Below are 19168 nucleotides of genomic sequence, written 5' to 3'. Positions count from 1 at the left end.
AACTTTCTGTCAAGGAGCTGGTAAATGAAATGTAGAGTTTGCATAAGCAACTTTGTAAAGCATTGATAAAGACAAAGGCCTTTCTTAAAACCACAACTATGACCAGATTCTAAGTTATCCCTGCAGCTTGCCATTCTCAGGGGACTTCTATGCCAATGTACACTCTTGGACCACATGTTGAGAATTTTCCTCAACGCTGAGCATGCCGGGGGGAGTGACCAGTTGAGGAACAGCACTGGTCCCCGTGCTCTACACAGGAACATAGAGATTTGACAAGCTTGCTTTCCAAGTATAGCAGAGATCCAACTGCCTCTTGGGAACTGTAGGGTGGGATGCCCCAAGATGCTCTCATCCCCCAGGAGGAAGATGGACATGATATTCACAGGTGACAAGTCCAGGTGATGCTGACTGGAGATGCTGACAACTGGCCAGTGTCTCTCTTTCCTCAACTCTTTCCCTCTCTTCCCATGACAAGGGAGGCTCACAGGAATGCCCAAGGCAGAGTGATGTAGCCCTTGCCCCAGTAAGACTGTGACCACATACCACCCCTAGGTCAGAGGGTAACACAGACTCAGGGGCATTCCTAGACATGAATTCCTGGTTTCATGACTTTGCCTAGAGCACAATCCTCTCCCATTAGTTCCTGCTTAAATCTCAAGCAAAGGCTGCCATGTAGACCATGCAGTCAGTAAACCTTTACAATGTGAACTCCTGCCAAATGCTGGGTGACCTTTTGGCTGAATAACCATCACTTATGTCATGGAGTGCTAAGCAGTGGCAGCCTCTGCCTGTCAGTCCAAAGCAGTGACTGTCAGTGGGATTAGGCTCTAGAGCTACGTTTGTGCTGCCATGTTCCAGCCAGCCCAGTCTGGGAGAGTGCGCCAAACATGCACGCAACCCTGGGTCCAACACCCCACCCCCACCCCGTACTGCTGAAAGCTCAGGGAGGCACAGTTCCCAGCCTGCCACACTGCTACGATCCCAAAAGCCACACGACAGCACAGAGTCCGTTATTATGTGATAATCTAATGCAGAAATTAGAGGCTTCAGAAGGCTCGCACTCGGATGGAGAACCGCAGTGACAGACAGTCTGAGGATCACCCCACCGCAGACCTGTGGTCCCAGGCATGGCCTCCGCAGGGCTTACTGTATTTCTTCACAAAGCATCTAGAAAAGGCACCTGCTGTGCACATGCATGCGACAGTTGCTAGAGCAAAAGGGAAGCAGAAGAGACACTCTCTGCCAGCAGTTCTAGGAGGGGACTCTTCTCTCCTAGGACGGGTTACTGTCTTTTATTCAAGCAACAGGGCTTGGCCATGTGGCTGGAAGGGTGCGTCAATGTTCAAACAAATGGGTGCATGGATTTTAGTGGCTCTTCCTATCATGCTCACTATTCCCACGTGACCCTACTGCTGACCGGAGTCTAAAGAATTCAGCAAATAAGGGGCTGGGGGGAGGGATTCCGGTCACTAACATCCCTGGCCACGGCTATCTCCGGTCCCACTGTGTACGTCAGAGTTTAGGGTTTGATTAATTTTGTCTTGAAAGCCAGCCCTGGAAGCTGACAAACTGCGGGAGGCATAGAAGCTCATTTACTTCCACACCACCATCAGCTCCCCTCTCAGAATCCGGCCACGCTAACACAGCCATGCGCCCCCCCACGCCATGCCTGGACCGGATTCTGACAGGCTCTGGTTGGCCACTAATTAGTAAGGATAACGTTTAAGGCTCTCTCTTTCGGATTTGAAACCCAAGGTCACCTAAGACAACTACAGCCACCTTATTCTGCTCAGCGGCAGGACCCGGCACAAGCTGGCCTCACTTGCTGGAGCCCAGTCTCTGGATGGCAGCTTTGAGACTGGTCTGGAAAGCCAATTTCATCAAGGCCCAGACCTCTTGGCCTTCATTAATTACTCTTCCTTCCATGTCCCATCCTCTACCATCTACCCTGATCCCCCATCTTGTTCTTTCGTGGCTTCCTAGGTGAGCAACAGCTCAGAGAGAAAGGAGGGGCAAACCGAAGAGCCAGACACCTGTTCTATCCCATAGGTTTCTATCGCTGTGATAAAACCGTGAACCAAGCAGCTTGGGGAGGAGAGGGCTTATTTGTTTACAGCTGACAGTCCTTCATGAAGGGAAGTCTGAGCAGGAACCTGGAGGCAGGAGCTGATGCAGAGGCCACGGAGGAAGGCAGCGTATTGGCTTGCTCCTCACGGCTTGTTCAGCCTGCTTTCTTAAGCCTCCCAGGACCACTTGCCCAAGGGCGGCACCTCCCACAGTGGACCTGGCCCTCCCACACCATCATTAATCAAGAAAATTCCCCCACGGACCTGCCTTCAGGCCCATCTGACGAGGCACCTTCTCAGCTGAGGCTCCCTCTTCCCAGATGACCCTAGCTTGTGTCAAGTTAACAAAACAAAACAACAAAAACAAGCAGGCAAAAATACCAGCCAGCACACCTGGGAGCTTGCATGTAGCCAAGACGATGACAGATGACACGGCAGGGGACGGGGAGGCCACCACCTGCCTGTGTAGTGCACTCTGCAAACCAGACAGGCTTCCGTGCGCCAAATTTCCCCTGAACCATCTTTGGTGCAGCGCCCCCACAGCCCGGCTTCATTCTTTATGCACACACACACACACACACACACTTCCCCTCGAGAAGTTCCCACAGGTGATGCAGATTCCAGGTACAAATTCGCCACTAAACGAAAGACTGCCGACTGCCCAAGAGCCAGGGAGTGCCCATAAACAAGAAATTCCCTCTCCAAAAAGCACCACTGTGCCCATTCAAGGGAGCCATGTGCATGGTATCTTAGTCAGCTGAGAAGTGGGATGTGACTGGAGACCCGGCATGTTGAGAGAAGGCTGGGTGGCCAAGCTACATCCGACGGCTAACAATCACCTGTAAGTCCAGCTCTGGAAGGATCGAATACCCCCCCCCCCCAGTCTCCACAGGCACCAGGACCCAGTCAGTATATTCCCGTACGCATGCATATAATTAAAAATAACAAAACAGGGCTGGAGAGACGGCTCAGCGGTTAAGAGCACTGACTGCTCTTCCAGAGGTCCTGAGTTCAAATCCCAGCAACCACAGGGTAGCTCGCAACCATCTCTAAAGGGATCTGATGGCCTCTTCTGGTGGGTCTGAAGACAGCTACAGTGTACTTATATATAATAAATAAATAAATAAATAAATAAATAAATAAATAAATAAATGAATGAAGCTATTTTTTAAAAAAGGCATTCCTCATTTAAAATGAGAGGTCATCAGAAAACACTTAACGATAAAAGCACAAGACTCTTTATTCATTTATTTTGAGGCAGGATCTCACTGTGAAGCTTAAGCTGGCCCAGAACTGGCAGCAACTCCCCTGCCTTAGTTTCCCCAGTGCTAGGATTACAGTAGTGGGCCACACCACACTTCCCTAAGCCTTTTTTTTTAAATCGCTGTTTTTAGGTACCGAGAGGAACTCCTTTGCTTAAACCTGAAATGAATAAGAAGCCACAGGAGAAGCAAAGCCGGGCCAGTCATCCTGGAGTGTCCCAGGGAAGGGAAAAGGACACATGCCTATCTCACAGCCCTCTCCTGTCTGTAACCCATTACTCCACTCAGCCCTGGAAACCGAGGCACTGAGAGTCAAGTTATGGTTTTATGCGGGCCCGAGGCAAAGCATAAAGCTAATTATTCACATCCCAATCTCTACAGAAGCACTGCAAAAGGCGAGTGTGGAGTTTCTCCTTATGGGGTAAAAGCTGTGGTTTGGATGCAGATTAAGCCTCTCTGATCTGAAAATCTAAATCCCACATATCCCAAGACACAAAACTTCTTGAGGGCGGCTGTGCCCCACGTAGGAGATTCCACACAGAAGCCCATGAGCCAGGTCACGGGCAGGTCGCATGGTCACTGAAAACATTACAGCGCTGCCTGCAGGCTACGTGCATAAAGTGTAGATGAAACAATTTAGTGTTCAAACCCAGGCCTCATCCCAGTGACATCCGTCTCATTACGTGTGCATAAACATTGCACAGTTTGACAAAATCAGAAGGCTGACATACCTCTAGTCCCAAGCATTTTCAACAAGGGATGCTCAACCTGTCCAGGGTAGTTTACAAGAATTTAAAGTTAAAAAAAAAATTCTGCTCAAGGTAACTTTACAAATGACGGGTTTGCTGAATATGTCAAGTCACACAGAGAAAGACAGCTTGCTGCTTAGAAAATCCAATGTCAGGCTGGGGAGATGGCTCAGTGTGGCAAGAAACTACCAGGGCTGAGGACCGTGGTTGAGTCCCTCAAATGGAAAGAACGGACTCCCTCAGACTGTCCTCTATGTGCACGGACACATGCACAAAAAAATAAACAAGGAAATGTAAAATTGTAAGATGAAATTCAATATAGATCACAATACAGGCAACTCCTTGGTCAGTTTTTTTGTTTGTTTGTTGTTTGTTTGGTGTTGTTTGTTTGTTTTAACCTAGGCTGGCCTTCAACTTCTGGGCTCCAGTAATCGTCCTGTTTCAGCCTCCTGAGTAGCTGGGACCACAGACACTACCACATGCTACTGGCTGTTGTTTTAAGCTGGTAAAATCCTATAGCCATCTGTGCTCTGGAGTGGCTAGCCGGGAACCCAAAGAATCTGAGAAACTCAAAATTCTTCTGGTCATTAAAGTAAGATTCAGAGACATCAGGGGAATCCAGCTGCAGGCCATTGTCCAGGGTGACCTACACTAATGATCCCTTCAGTCTCCAGGAGAAGAGAAAATTAATGTATCAAATTTTTCAATAAAAGGAGGAGGCCATAGTGGCACACACCTTTAATCCTGGCACCTGGGAGACAGAGGCAGATGATCTCTTAGTTCAAGGCCAGCCTGACCCATACACAGGACAGCCAGGACTATATAGAGACCCTGTCTCAAAAAATAAAAATAAAAATAAGAAAATTTTAAAAATTAAAAATTTTTAAAAATTAAAATTTAATAAGAGTAAAATAGCCAATGTTAAATTCTGAGGTTATCTCCTTTCCCTGGTACTGAGCTGCCCCTTAATTAGGTCTCAGGACAAGTGGCTCTTTTGACTTAATGCTGCTAATTGGAACAATTTAAGAGAAGTTGGAAAATTCTTATGTTTTATTTCTAGTGGTTTGGGGTTTGGTTTTTTTGTTTGTTTGTTTTATTTTGTTTTGATTTGTTTTGATTCTCAGGTCCGAAAGCCTAGGATAGCTGACTGTCAGTCTTGGGGGCGAAAGTAACTGGCTAAATAATAACATGGCTAGAGAATATTAAAAAGAAAAACAGTGTTTAGGATAACAGTAGACCAGCAGTTCCGGAGAAATTCAAATCCACTTTGTAACTCATTACAAAAATGTAGACTGGTAAATACTTACTAACCTGACCATCAAAGCCGGCAACACTTACAGGCTCTAGACAACCTTTAAATACCATGCTAAGGTTTCCTATTTGCTCTCTTTGAAACTCTATATCAAAACATCAGACCTTTACACTGGCTCCATGCCGCTTAATTGAATACCATTAACTTGATACATGGACTCCCTACCTCCACTCTCCCCCTGTCTTTGGAACGCAATGGCCTCCGTACTCCATTAAAAACCTCTCAGCATAACTTCAGCTACAAATCTTGAGGTTTACTGGTCTTTAATTTATGTATGTATGCTGCTTGTGGGTGCAGGTGCCTGTAGAGGCCAGAAGGGGGCATCAGTTCACCTACAGATCAGTTACAGGCAGTTGTGACCATCCAATGTGGGTGCTAAAAATGGACCTCTGACCTTTTCCAAAAACAGCAAATGTGTTTGTGTATGTGTTTGTGTGTGTGTGTGTGTTCTAATTTAATTTTTTTAATTTTATTTCTAAAAGACTTGCTTTTATTATTTTTAATTATGTGTATGTGCAAGTCTATACGTGGGAATGTACACGTGTTTGCATACCCAAGGAAGTCAGAGGTGCCAGACTCCACTGGAGCTGATACTTCACAGTTGCGAGCTGCTTGGAGTGAGTCTTGGAAAAACCAAACTTGGGTCATCTGGAAGATCAGTACGTGTTCTTCACCACCAAAGCCACTTTAGCCCCTCACGTTTTTAGTTTTTATTTATGTGTATGTGTGTATGTCTGTGCGAGCGTATGCCGTGTGTATGTTGTTGCCCCAGAGGGCCAGAAGAGCTCTGAGGAGCTCGTGGAACAGGAGTGACAGGTGGCTGTGAGCTGCCCAGGACAGGCGCTGGGAAGCAAACCCAGAGTAATTAGCAAGGTCTCTAACTGCTGAGCTATCTCTGTGCCCTCAGCCACAGACCCTTCAGCGTTCTCCACCTAGCTGAGGTAAGCAGGTAAGACCACTGCTTTTGGATGGTCTTCCAAAAGAATCTAAGGCTTTTTTTTTTTAAAACCTTCTGCAACACACTACACAAAGCTCTGTGCTACACCCAGCACTCAGGATAAATCTATGCATAAAAGTATTCAGGACAGAATGCCTGCATAGTTCATCACCGTTCAGTTCACCCACCCTGTTTGGCCTCTCAGTCTCCCAGCTTGGGGAATGTGGATATCTGTGGTCACTGGTAACGGGTGTACAGTCTAGGGAGTGCCCCTCAGAGCTGGCACAAAAAGTCAACCAAAAAGGGCAAAGCTTCCCTTTCCTCTGAAGCTTCCTACCCATTCCATGTCTTTTTAAAAAGAGAGAGAGAGAGAGAAAGAGAGAGAGAGAATAGCAAACAGATGCCTTCCTGAGCCTGACAGCAACAGAAGTTCATCACACCTACACACCAGACGCGTAAAGGGGGCCAAAACCTCCACCCTGCTTAAGGATGAAAACGCACAAAGACCCAAATTCCAGCTCTCAGGAAGTGAAGGCCGCAGGCTCTGAAGTTCAAGCCAGCCTTGGCTATAAAGAAAAGGCACAAAGCTAGCCCAGGCTATGTGAGACACTGTCCAAAAAGTACATAAGCCAGAGTAGAGGCAGCCACGCACACACGCCCTGAATTCATCCCATACCAGAAGGCAGTAAACAGTAGTAGGGATCGCTCCTTTGATTTTTGGCTGAGATCAAGCGGAGAAATATGAGGGATTAGCTACAGTTTGGTAGGGATGTAACCAAACCAGAAACAACACAAGCTGGGGTTAGCAGAAAAGAAAGCACGGACTGCTCTTAGAGGATTTGAATTTCATTACCAGCACCGCGTCCATGGCTCACAACCACCCCATCACTCCAGATCCAGGGGATCTGGTGCCCTCTTCAGAGACCTGCAGAGACCACCACACATACACTAATGATTTATTTTTAAAGATTTATTTACTTATTAAATATGAGTACACTGTAGCTGTCTTCAGAAAAGGGAATCAGATCTCATTACAGATGGTTGTGAGCCACCATGTGGTTGCTGGGAATTGAACTCAGGACCTCTGGAAGAGCAATCACTGCTCTTAACCACTGAGCCATCTCTCCAGCCCCACATATAATTTAAAGCAAAGAGAAAACAACTTATTCTTCTTTTCACAGAAAGAAAGAAAGAAAGAAAGAAAGGAAGGAAGGAAGGAAGGAAGGAAGGAAGGAAGGAAGAAAGAAAGAGGAAAGAAAAAAAAAGAGCTGGGTGTGGTGGTCTGAACTTTTAATCCTAGCACTTAGAGGGCAGAAGCAGACTGATCTCTGTGAGTTCAAGTCCAGCATGGTGTATATAGTAAGTTTCAGACTAGCCAGGGTTACAGATAAGACCTTGGGGATAGGGGCGGCTTCAGAGCAAGTTAGCTTTTTATGTTAAGAGCTCTGAGAGTGTTTAGTCCAGCTTATGTAAGTTTCATCACACACACACACACACACACACACACACACACACGCACCATGGCATCTAATGAGAAGGTTCAAACCAAACAGTTTTCACAATGTCCTGTAGGCACACAGGAAAGGCACCTTTCTAGCTGCAGAAGGAGACAGTATCTGTAAGCACTCCACGCCCCAGGCCCCAGCAGACTGGTTGATAAGAAACTCAGTGTCGGAGCTGGTGGCTGTCTTATGTCACTTGACACCTTCAAGCCTCAAGTCAGCTACTGCAGAGCAACGGAGTCTCCCAACCATGGCCTCCCCAAGGCTCCTGACACTCTGACAGGAGGTGAATTAAAGGCAGTCCGTTTCAGCCGGGCTCATCTGCTGCCTACTTTCTCTGACTCAGTTCTGTATTAAGTACTCTGTGTGGGTAAATCTGAATGTTAGAACTTGGAAAACAAGAGGGGAAAAAAAATGACCTTACAGATGATCTAATCCAGGCTTCAGTTGTACGACAAGGGAACTTAAAGGTAAAAGCGGCTCATTGGTGGCTAGCTTGAAGCGGTCCATCAGTGGCTAGCTCAGAGACACAGGTCATAGCAGCAGCCGTACTAGGCAGCACTGCACCTAATGCATGACCACTGGCTGCCCCGACCTAGGAACACCAGCGAAGACCTGAAGCAGGGAACCAGGGCCCACAAGTCTGAGCCTGGAAAAGATCCTGCGTCTCTTCAGATATGTCAGCATTCAGCAAGTTCATGGCACCCAGGAGACGCACTGGCTCCTCCTCTCTTCTCCCCGACTCAAGGAAAGACAGACACACCTGGCCGGAGAGCCCTTGGCTTGTTAAACTAGGCTAATAGCCTACAGCAGTGGCCACCCATGGGGAGCAAGTGTCAAGTTTATGAGTTAAGAGAAGTGCGATCTAATTAGGCATTTTTGATTACAGAGGGTTGTTGATGCTGCAACATTCCTGAACATTCAACTAGTTGAACCTTGGGATGGCTACTCCCCAGACACTAACACAGAGGAAGACCAGATCCACTTTGCCTCTTCCAAATTCCTGACCTACAGAATCCATGGATGTAACGACATGACTGTTTCAAGCTGTGGGACAGAGGTTTGTTAGACAGTAGTCACTAGAATGTCTGGGAAGTCTTTTTAAAAGTGAAGTATCCAAGATACACTGTTTCACTGTGCTGGTTAGTTTTGTGAGGGCTTGACACACTCTAGAGTCATCTGAGAGGAAGGAAGTCAACTGAGAAAAAGTTTCCATAGGATCAGGCTGCAGGCAAGCCTGTAGGGCACTTTCTTAATTATTGATTGATTGATTGATTGATTGACTGATTAATATGGGAGGGCTCAGTGCATTGTGGGCAGGCTACCCCTGGACTAGTGGACCTGTGTTCTACAAGAAGAGTCTGAGTAGGTCATGGGGAGCAAGCCAGTCAATAAGCAGCACCCCTTCTGTATCAGCTCCTGCCTCCAGGTCCCTGTGCTGACTGCCTTAGATCAGAGTCACCTGGGAACTGGTCAGAAACGCAGCTCTTTATGTGGGACTGGTTCAGAACATGGTAGTGACTTAATGTACGTTCAAGTTTCCAGGTTAGACAGAAGGGAGATTTGGCAGAAACTGGCTTTTTGGTTGCATTTTTTTCGATCTCCTCCCTCATCTGTAAAGAGCATCAACTCTTAGCTTCATCATCACGGAAGAGAATAATGTGTGGTCTACCGTGTCTACGACGGTATCTGTGTTAGCAAGCTTGGAGGAAATCCCTTCCGATGCTTTCATTATTTACGTGTGTGTGTGCACTCCACATCAGTGAAGGGGGTCCAGGAGGCCAGAAAAGCACATCAGATCCCCTGGAGCTGGTGTTAAATGCCAGCTCTGAGCTGTCATGCTGCATCTAGACACCAAACCCAGCTTACAAACTTACACCAAACCCAAACTTACAGCTCCTTGGCAAGAGCAGTAAGCACTCTTAACCCAAGCCATCTCTCCAGCCCCCCATGCCTTTCAGTTATGTTAAGGACTCTAAGAAGACACTGTGATTTATACGATCGTTAAGAGAAACAGCAGTAAGCTCTAAGAATATGGAAAATGGCTGAAAAGAGTGAGACGCAACAGACTATTTAATATTAAATTGAAAACTGTGAAAGACACGTAGCATGGCAAAGTACAAATCAAAGAAAAGCTTATCACAAAACCGTGACTGAAAATATTCAGATTACAGAAGAAAGGCTGAATGTAGAAAGGCTGATCTATTACAATCGTTGCTTTTCATTCCTTCTATTAAGTTGCTTTAAAGCAAAAGATATTCGAGTACTAAGGGGATTCTGCAGGAATACACGGGTTTGCTTTAATACAAGAGATATCAGTAGGGACAGTTCAGAAAGTATTTCCACTTTATCAATGACTTTGAACAACCAGTCTCATGGTAACAGGATCTCATTCCTGGATTCAGTCAAATGAAGGGCCTGGGACCGCAGTCTCAGATTCTTGAACCCTGATGTTATTGGAAAGGTCCATACTTGAGCGAGGGGAGTTGGTAAGGAGGAGTCATGTTCATTGAAGAGCTGGTGGTCTTGAGAAGAAGGGGGTTCCCTGTGAAAGTTCCATCTCAGGGGACTGATGGGCAGTAAGGGCTTGTGTGGGGAGAGAAAGGAGAAGGGAGACAGGAAGGCTACACACTGCAATTTACTTGTGGAGATTTAGGAAGTGCGACTTGACTACTGGAAGTAGGTGGCTTAGAGGGTGGCCTTTGAAATCAGAGCCCAGCCAGCCCCTAGTGCCTGCTGCACTCTGGTGCACATTCCTGCCCTCAGGAACTCTGCCAAGCCTTCCTCACCAGATGGACTGAGACCTTCAGAAACCGTTACACAACATAAACATTTTCTGACTTAGGTTGTCCCTGCCAGGGATTTTGTTCATAACAACTACACAAAAATGGTCAATACAAGTGATTGGACCGCTCAGATTCTTTGGCCCGCATCAGCCCGGGTTGACCATTAAAGACTTAAGTTTGTTCAAAGGAAATCGGGCTTATTTCAGGCCTGCCAATCTTGCTGGGCTCTGTGAATCTGAAGTAAGAGTTAACTGTTACCGTTATGACCGTTTAGGTGGGGCTTCTATTTGGAACTTGGAATTGACGGTGTTGGGCCAAAGAGGACAGACAGACAGATTAGGAAGCTCGGACAACTTCCAAGAAGGGTGAAGAGAGTGGTTCTCTCAAGACTCAAGGGAAAGACCAGTCCCGAGTGTCTACACAGACCTCCCCACTTCCTTGGGGGATCTTAACAACAAATACTAAACCTGCAACATTTTCCAAAAGAAATTTTAGGGAAAGAGAAGAAAACCTGACTCTGTCTGCTGCTACCTTGTCGTTGGGTGGTTGATACCATTGAAACCAATTCCAAAGAGGAATTTCTTTTTATATCTTTCAAGTGTAAATTTCCTGAAATGTTTTATATTGTGACTTTCTTTGAAGACCCCTTTGATGGATATCATAGGTCAACCCACTTGTTTATTTATTTAAAATTATTTTTAAATTAGTTTTTTGGGGGGAAGATTCTTGTGTAATCCTGGCTGTGTAGGGGAGAATGGTCTTAAACTCCTAATCCTCCTGCTTCTACTCCCAGAGCCCTGGGATTACAGGCATGTACCACCACTCCTAGCTAAATCAACTCTTGGTTGTTAAAGACTGTTTACATACAAAGTCCAGCACCCTTTCCTTATTGGCTTCCCTGCTGTCTGTTCCAGTTAATTTCTCACACTGCTGAGGTCACAACGGGATCTGAGTGTTTCTGGGTGTCCTGGCTGTTTCTCAGCTATTCCATTTCCTTTGCAGAGAAGGTTCTGGAAACAGCTTAAATTCTAAACACATAAAAACCATCTCTGCTCTGGCTCCCAGGAAGATCTGGGGGAAAAGGCAGCATTGTAAAACTCTGAGCAACCTTGAAGTCTCTGGGATGCCTACTATTCGAGTTGACTTATTTCTGTAAATTTTCCTCAAGACCTGAGTGCGTGGCATGTATAATCTTTCCTACCAGTTGAAAACAATCCTCCAAGTCTTCCGTTTATCTCTCAAATTGCCAGAAGCCGCTAACTGGTGGAATAATACAGTAGCCAGCCCAGGTGGTATCATTCTCCTTAGGGATTTTTTTAAACAGCCCAGTAGGCATATGCCTCTGAAGGTAACAGGGATAAGACAAGTAATGAAATCTTTGCCACAGTAATACACACACTCAAACACACACACAGACACACACAGACACACACATACACACTCAGACACACAGACACACACACAAATACACACACATACACACACACATAAACACAGACACACACAGACACACACACCTAAACACAGACACACACATACACACACACATAAACACAGACACACACATACACACAGACACAGACACACACACACACACAAACACACACAGACACACACACACAAACACACACACACACACACATAAACACAGACACAGACACAGACACACACAGACACACACACACACACACACAAAATTAAAGGGATTTTCTTCCCTGGCATTGTGTCCTAAAGACCTTCATCGCCATCCTTAGCCACCGATACGTTGAGCTCCAGCCTTTACCTGTGTTTCTCTTGTTTCCATTTTTCTTGCCGTGATGTAAAGTAGAAAGGGAGGCTAACACCAAGGCTTTAATAATAGATAACCACACCAGCAGAGAGAATTTACAGATGCATCCTGTGCCGGGAATGAAGAAGCCAAGGTCTGCAAACCCTTGTCCCACAGACACCAGAGACCGCAGAGATAAGGCTGCACATCACAGACATAAGGGACCAAAACAAGCCCAGGGATCCACGGGGGAAGGAGAGGGCAGGGAACAGGACAACAGACTAATTAGCATCCTCAGACAGAAATTCCACAATAAACAATCAAGGTACTACTTTTAAAAATAACCCAAAAAAGGTTATCTTGGAAATTACATGATTGCAGGAAAGAAAAAAAGAACCTAAGTATTGGAAGACAGGTGGAAGAATCTCCCAGAAGGCAGTGCGGCACTCTAAAGGCAGGAGGGGCCCTGATTCCAAGGCCAACTGGGCTCCAGGGTGAGTTCCAAGCCAGCCTGGACAGCACAGCAAGAGCATCTCAAAAATAAAGCAAACAAAAAGGAGTCCGGGAACGGTCCAGGAGAAGCAGTGTAAAAATTAAAAAATAAAAACCAGAGCCTACAATCTCAATAAACCTGTGTTTCATTCTGTTGCCAAATTAGATGTTTGTGACTCATTAGTGAGTTGTGGGGGAAAGTTCACATAGTCCCAACCACCATTTTTAAGTGAATTGGAAGAGAAATAAAATAGCCATTGTGCATTAAGGGTGTACTTACACAAGCCCTTAAAATACATGTATACACTCAAGTCCAAAATAAAAAGTCTAGTCTGAAGGGTGGGCTCACCCACAATAAAGTTGGGCAGGGAGCTGGACTGGAGATTGAACCAGACTTGTGGCTTCACACACGCTGAGCAAGCCCTCTCCTTCTGGGCCACATCCCTCACCTCTGTTCTGGTTATGTTTCAGGCAGAGTCTCAAGTCAGACCAGGCTGGCAAGGGAACTCACTCTGTAACCCACGACAGCCCCAACGGCAAGGTAATCCTGTCCCTTGGCCTCCTAAGTGTTCTGGGATCACAGTTTGGAACCATCACACCCAGTCCCCCCCCCCCCAAATTTTTTTTAAATCTCTTATATGAGATAATTGCTTTTAGTCCTCTTTTTAAAAATGAGATTTCGATGAACCTTTATTTTAAAACAAATTAGAAATGCTGACGGCTGATGGAAATATCTCGTGGTCGTGCTCCTTCTAACTCCAATATCATTCGAGAAAATGCCCTCCCGCGGCTAGCAAAACCTCAATGTTACCTTACGCTCACATAACCACCTTGGTAATAAAGTCAGAGGGGGAGGTAGTACCACAAATAGACCAGAACTCGGGTCCTCAAAATGATTTTGTAACGTGGGAGGCCGATGACTCTTTAGGGATCTGTCTTGCTAATTTTATATGACTGTGGGTAAAACTTAAAATCTCTTGAGCAAGGAAACCATTCTGGAATCATACGCCATGTGATGTGTGAACTGGAAAAACACGCTGTAGCTGGCTAAGTGGCGTTCACACCTCACCCTCTTTCCTATGTTTCTCACAGTACACTCTGTGTGCCATGTGGGAAAAAAAGGGTAGAAAATGACTCCCTACTAAGAGCCCATATTCTCCCCGGTTTGCCTTTGCTGCTGCCGTTTCTCGAGACAGGGCTTCTCTGGGTAACAGCCCTGGCTGTCCTGAACTTGCTCTGTAGACTAGGCTGGCCCCGAACTACAAGAGAGTGTCCTGCCTCTGCCTCCCAAGTGCTTGAACTAAAGGCCTGTGCCACCATGCCAGGCTTTTAGTTTAGTTGTGCTTTTGTATTTTTGTCTTTCCGGTTTTTGTTTTTTGACAGAAACTCACTATTTAAATCATGCTAGCCACAAGCTCTCAATGATCTCCCACTTTCCAAGGTCTGGGATTACAGGTGCAGTTAATATATCCTTTTCCTCCTTGGTTAGGAATAGGTACAAACTTCCCTATGATGCCTAATTCCAATTTACTGACATAACAGTATAACCACATCTCCCAAGGAACCTAAGTTTTATTGTATTATTTTGCCAATGCATAAGAACCAGATCCATACCCCAAAGACCCATATCTTTAAAAACCACTCTTATCATCCGGGGTAGATGTAAAAAACAAATGAGTCATCTTCCTATATTAATATTAAAAGATATCAAAAGTCATTTAAATATCTATAAGCAAGATGCATGCTTCTGTGTATACGTACAGATGTATTCTTATACTTTCAGAAAAATGAGTCATAAATAAACGAGAAAAGAGACAGATGCGGTGGCACAGGTCTGTAATCCAACAATTGGAAGGCAGAGGCAAGAGGGTCGAGGGTTCAAGGACACCCACCATTAGTTACCATGTTCACGGCTAACGTGAGCTACTTGAGACCTTGTCTCATTAAAAAAAAAAAAAAAAAAAAAAAAAAAAGCAAATGAGTAAAACGAAGTAAGGAAGGAAAGAGAACGGGAAAGGAAAGGACACGGCCGGGGGGGGGGGGGGGAGAAGAAGACTCTGCTTGGCATACTTCATAACATACTCTGCACAGATGGCAGAACGACAGGATTCTCAATCTGCACCCAAGGAAAACTGCCGTGTCAGCGTGTCCCACTCCTCACCCCACATTCCGACACAGAGAGCTGTTCAGAAGAGATCTGTGGTAGGAAGGTTTCCACGTCCCTTAATAAAGGACTCTGACCTCACCTTGCAGAGTAAACCTATCTATGAGCAGCCCGATGCCAGCTGCCTACCCTGGGTGGCAGCTATGGCTCCCCCTGCTCTTGTCATGGGGCAGCTGTTACACACCAGGTGCTGTATGGGACCTTGGGCACAAGGGGAATCAGTACAAGGTACCTGCCTTCAGGGAGTGCACAGACTCCGGCAGAGACAGATATGGGAAATTTACAAATAATACAGTGTGCACAAAGGCAGAGTGTACACCTTTGCAATTACCACAGTGCATGTAAAATATTTTCCCTCTCTCTTCCCACAGCTCTCCAAGGTGACGGCCTCTGGTGTAAGTGCTGATCTGCAGTTGTCTTGGGTTCCTCTGGGTCAAGCATGGCACCGGCAGGAATTTTGTGCCCGCCTAACAGCAATGCTACCGTATTATGTGAAACAGATCGTGTAGGTCTTTGCGTTGTAGGCTGACAAACAGTATGTGGATCGGCTATTAACCTGGACCTATGCCGTGTTCTAATGCTGGAATTTCAGCGTCGAGACAAACATCCTTAGTCTGACAAGCCCTCTGATCTTTCGGTCCTCACTGACACAGTCCCACAAAAGAAGGAATGAAAGCTAAGCCTGTTTCTTTTCTTAGAAATCAATGGATTTATTCTCCCTTGTTCTTATTGGTAAACACCAAAGACTTTGACCCAGTAACTCTGAGCTTCTGTGAATGCGTGGGTAATCTTTTGCAACCTCAGAAAAGCACTACTTCTCAATCTGACAAGTTGCCAGTATTTATTTAAGGACCTCTCACTTTTCAGACCTAAGAATTCCCAGAAGATTTCATTACAGTGTCGGTATTCTACCCACTCGCCCTTTCCCCTGCTCTGAGCTCTATCCAAAAGTACGGCCAGCAAATATACCATAAAGTGCAGTTGTGATTACCAAGCCACAGCGAGGGAGGAATTGTTTCCATTTTTAAATACACTGTTGCTTTAAGGGGACGTTCCTTGAAGAAATATGAAACCCTGCCACAGCGTGGACATCAAAATGTACTCGGTGTGGTGTGGTGTCGTTCTAGCAAAGACACCGGTCGTTCTAACCTGAACGGAGCACCCTGCATTGACTCCTCTCAGGTCTGGAAACAGAACGGCCAGTAGGAACACGAGTAGACCCAGAGAGGTCCCATCAACCACACGGAGAGTCGGGTCTGTGAGCCCAGAACAAGAGAGCACCCCACAGTTCAAGTCAATTCTACCAGCTACAGATAAGGGTCCACCCGTGTTGGCGTGCCAATGGATAGATGCTCAGGCCACACTCCCCACAAGCTCTCACTTTAAAATGATCTAGCACAGTGGCTCTAAGCACGACCAAGTGATATTTTAGCATTTACCACCAACCATCCAGAGCTATGGATTCTCTTCAAACCCCGCAAAACTAAGCCTTTTTCTATACACGAATGACAAGGCTCTACTTCATCAACAGTAGGTAACAGTGGCATCCCCTAGGGTTTAAGAGTGGCAAGGAGAGCAGATACCAGTGGTCCGGAGCACATGCCCAGTCTGCCTACCGATCAGGGCTCCGTCCCCAAGAGCTGAGAATGAATGAATGGGTGGATGGATGGATGAATGGATCCACTCACCCACTCACATACGTAAACACGAACAAACACAGACAACGGTTAAAAGTATGAAAAAAGTAGGGGAACAGGACACACAATTCCAAGCCAGGGGAACTGAAGCCTTGACTTACTAAGAGAGGCTAAAATAGTCTACCTGTTCCCCAGGCTGCCTTCAGAGACCGCCTTATTAAACAATATAGCAAGACCTAGTTTTAGAAGAAAAATAAAATGGCAAATATGGCATGGGCATCTATCTAATCTGCAGTTTATTCAGCAAATTCACTTATGCCCACCATAAAAATGCACCACTTACATTGCCATCCATATGTCTAAAAACACTGCTAAATATTTTAACGTGTCCAAAAATACTGTCCAAGGATACATCCATCATTGTGCATACACATCTTTAAAATAACTTAGCCATTAAGTTACTGTAAGAATCTGCTGTGGTGACTACAGGCCACTACAAGAGTCTGCTAGGAGATGCAGAATGTTTGCGAAATGAATGGAACACGCCGGGCTCCGGTACGGAAAGGAAAGAATTCCCCATTCTTAGCCCTCATAACAATCTCATCCCCAAATTTAGCAAGGCTGGGCTGCAATGGAGCTTGATTACAGAAGGAAGCAGCTGCCTCGGTTAGCAAGAAAGTAACAAACCCTATTCCACATTCCATCTTCAGGGAAACTCTAAAGAAGCAAGATCCACTCCTTACCGAGTCCATCAATCAACAGGTGACTTTCAGAGACAAACTCACACTCATCCCCAAGCCGAACCTGAATCTCGGGTTCCTTTTCTATTTTTATAAGCTCCTACATTGCCGTACTGAATGAATCCCAACCAATTTCTTCTCAGGGGTTTAGCATTTAAAAAATGCCAAATATTCACATTATTTTGGGGGCATTTTCCCATACCATTGCATGAAACGCAGTAGAATTAATAAGGATCCCACAGTTACGACTTTTCAAATGCAAATGCCTTGCCATCAAGAAAATGCAGCCTCTTTTAACATCCCCCATGCCAGTGCCTAAACAGCTCCGGAATCAGGACTCTGTTTGTTTCCTTGAAAATCAAAATTCCGGCATTACTTACTGAAACCATCTCAACTCAGCACCTCCAACAACCTGAAGATCTTAAATGACCCAGCCTTGTACTAAGGTGTTTGCTGTATAGGCTCCCAGCCCCCATTTCATATACAACATCCTCAGACAGCTCTGCTAAAGCGGGCAAACAAGAATCGCGGGAGCTGGACTCCATCAATAGGGCCTTGGGTTGGTCATTTGCACGCTTCAGACATCGGCTTTCCTAAGTGAAAGATGTGGCCTGCGCTACACATCTCCATCCGGTCCCTTCACGTTCTAGGAGCCTGGAAGCCTAAGTGTTGTCTCCGGCCAGGGTTCCCTGCCTGAGAGGCATCGCTCTGTACGAGAGGGGACGAGAGGGGAGGGGACCCTGCACTTGCAACCGCTTCCCATATGAGCGTGGGACAAACTTGAAGCCACCCTTGCTAACAATGGGAGAGCGCACTCGGGTTTTCCGGGCTCAAACTTGGCAGTAGCCGGCGGGGTGGGATTTACCTTTCTCCCTGCTTGGTGTTGGAAGGAGGAGGGTGCAGGACCGTCTGGTTCCCTTCCATCTCCACCACGCACTTGGTGTTCAGTTCCAGCTCTGAAAGCACAGGGGCAGGGCGATGTTGCAAAGTGGAGCATCCGCGGCCGTAGCCGGCGCGCGTGGTTCGGTCCGGGCAGGCAGGGAGACGGCGCCCCGGGCACATAGTGGCCGCAGCCGGAGCCTGGGCGCCACCTCCACCCGGGGCCACGCCGGCCCACCCGGGTGTCCCCGATCCCCGGCTGCCCCTGCAGTTTGCAAAGTTGCCCCCCCCCACAAGCCCCCGCCCTCGGCCGGAGCAGAAATGCAAAAGGAGCTGGGGAAAGTGGCTCACCTCTTCGGTTCATGGGCCGGACCCGGACGGCAACTTTTACCTTCGTATCCGACATGTTGGCGGCGCGCTGCTCCGCCCGACGCGGCCCCTTCAAGCGCCGCGCCGCCGCCGCCGCCGCAGCCGCAGCCGCAGCCGCGCGCCCCCCGAGCGCGGCTGCCGCTGCTCCGCCGAGAGCTCCGAGACGCAGCGCCGAGGCGCGCGGGCCATCCCGGGGGAGCGCGACGCGGGGCACGGCCGGGCCCAGGGAGGGGCGGGCGCGGGGCGGGGCGCAGCGGCGGGAGGAGGCCGCGGGCCCAGGCGCCGCTCTAGCCGCTCGGGCCGGGCTGTGCGCGCAACACCGCGGCCCCTCGCGGCCGCCCGGGGCCGGGCAGCGTCGCCATCTTCCGCTCCGGGGGCCGCGCCCGGGATGTAAGGCCGCTGCAGACCGAGAAGGGGCGCTTTACAAAGGCGAGCGGTTCCGGCCTCTGGGCAGCGGAGACCCGGGAAGGGGTGCCCTGCAAAGGCGATCGGGCTCCGGGCTGCT

The 19168-nt window shown here is 47.3% G+C and overlaps 1 protein-coding gene across 15 annotated transcripts in view; it reads right to left on the bottom strand.

Annotated features, from left to right (window-relative positions):
• Window positions 1-18997, bottom strand: part of Kif13a (kinesin family member 13A) — a 182537-nt gene extending 163540 nt beyond the window's left edge. For 14 of the 15 annotated variants that reach the window (XM_063276527.1, XM_063276529.1, XM_063276531.1 and 11 more), the window contains exons 1-2: window positions 18646-18997; window positions 18281-18371 (exon numbers count right to left, since the gene is read on the bottom strand). In XM_063276527.1, the coding sequence (XP_063132597.1) occupies window positions 18281-18371; window positions 18646-18700 (146 nt within the window). In that variant the 5' untranslated portion in view covers window positions 18701-18997. Of the gene's footprint in view, window positions 1-18280; window positions 18372-18645 lie in introns of those variants that run through there. The other variant, NM_001107462.1, reaches the window with a different exon arrangement.
• Window positions 18998-19168: the final 171 nt, after the last annotated feature.

The sequence above is a fragment of the Rattus norvegicus genome, chromosome 17 (assembly GCF_036323735.1).
Source record: "Rattus norvegicus strain BN/NHsdMcwi chromosome 17, GRCr8, whole genome shotgun sequence".
In the NCBI taxonomy this organism is placed as follows: domain Eukaryota; kingdom Metazoa; phylum Chordata; class Mammalia; order Rodentia; family Muridae; genus Rattus; species Rattus norvegicus.
The sequence above is the reverse complement of the archived record's forward strand: the minus strand, read 5'-3'. Positions and strand labels throughout refer to the sequence as shown.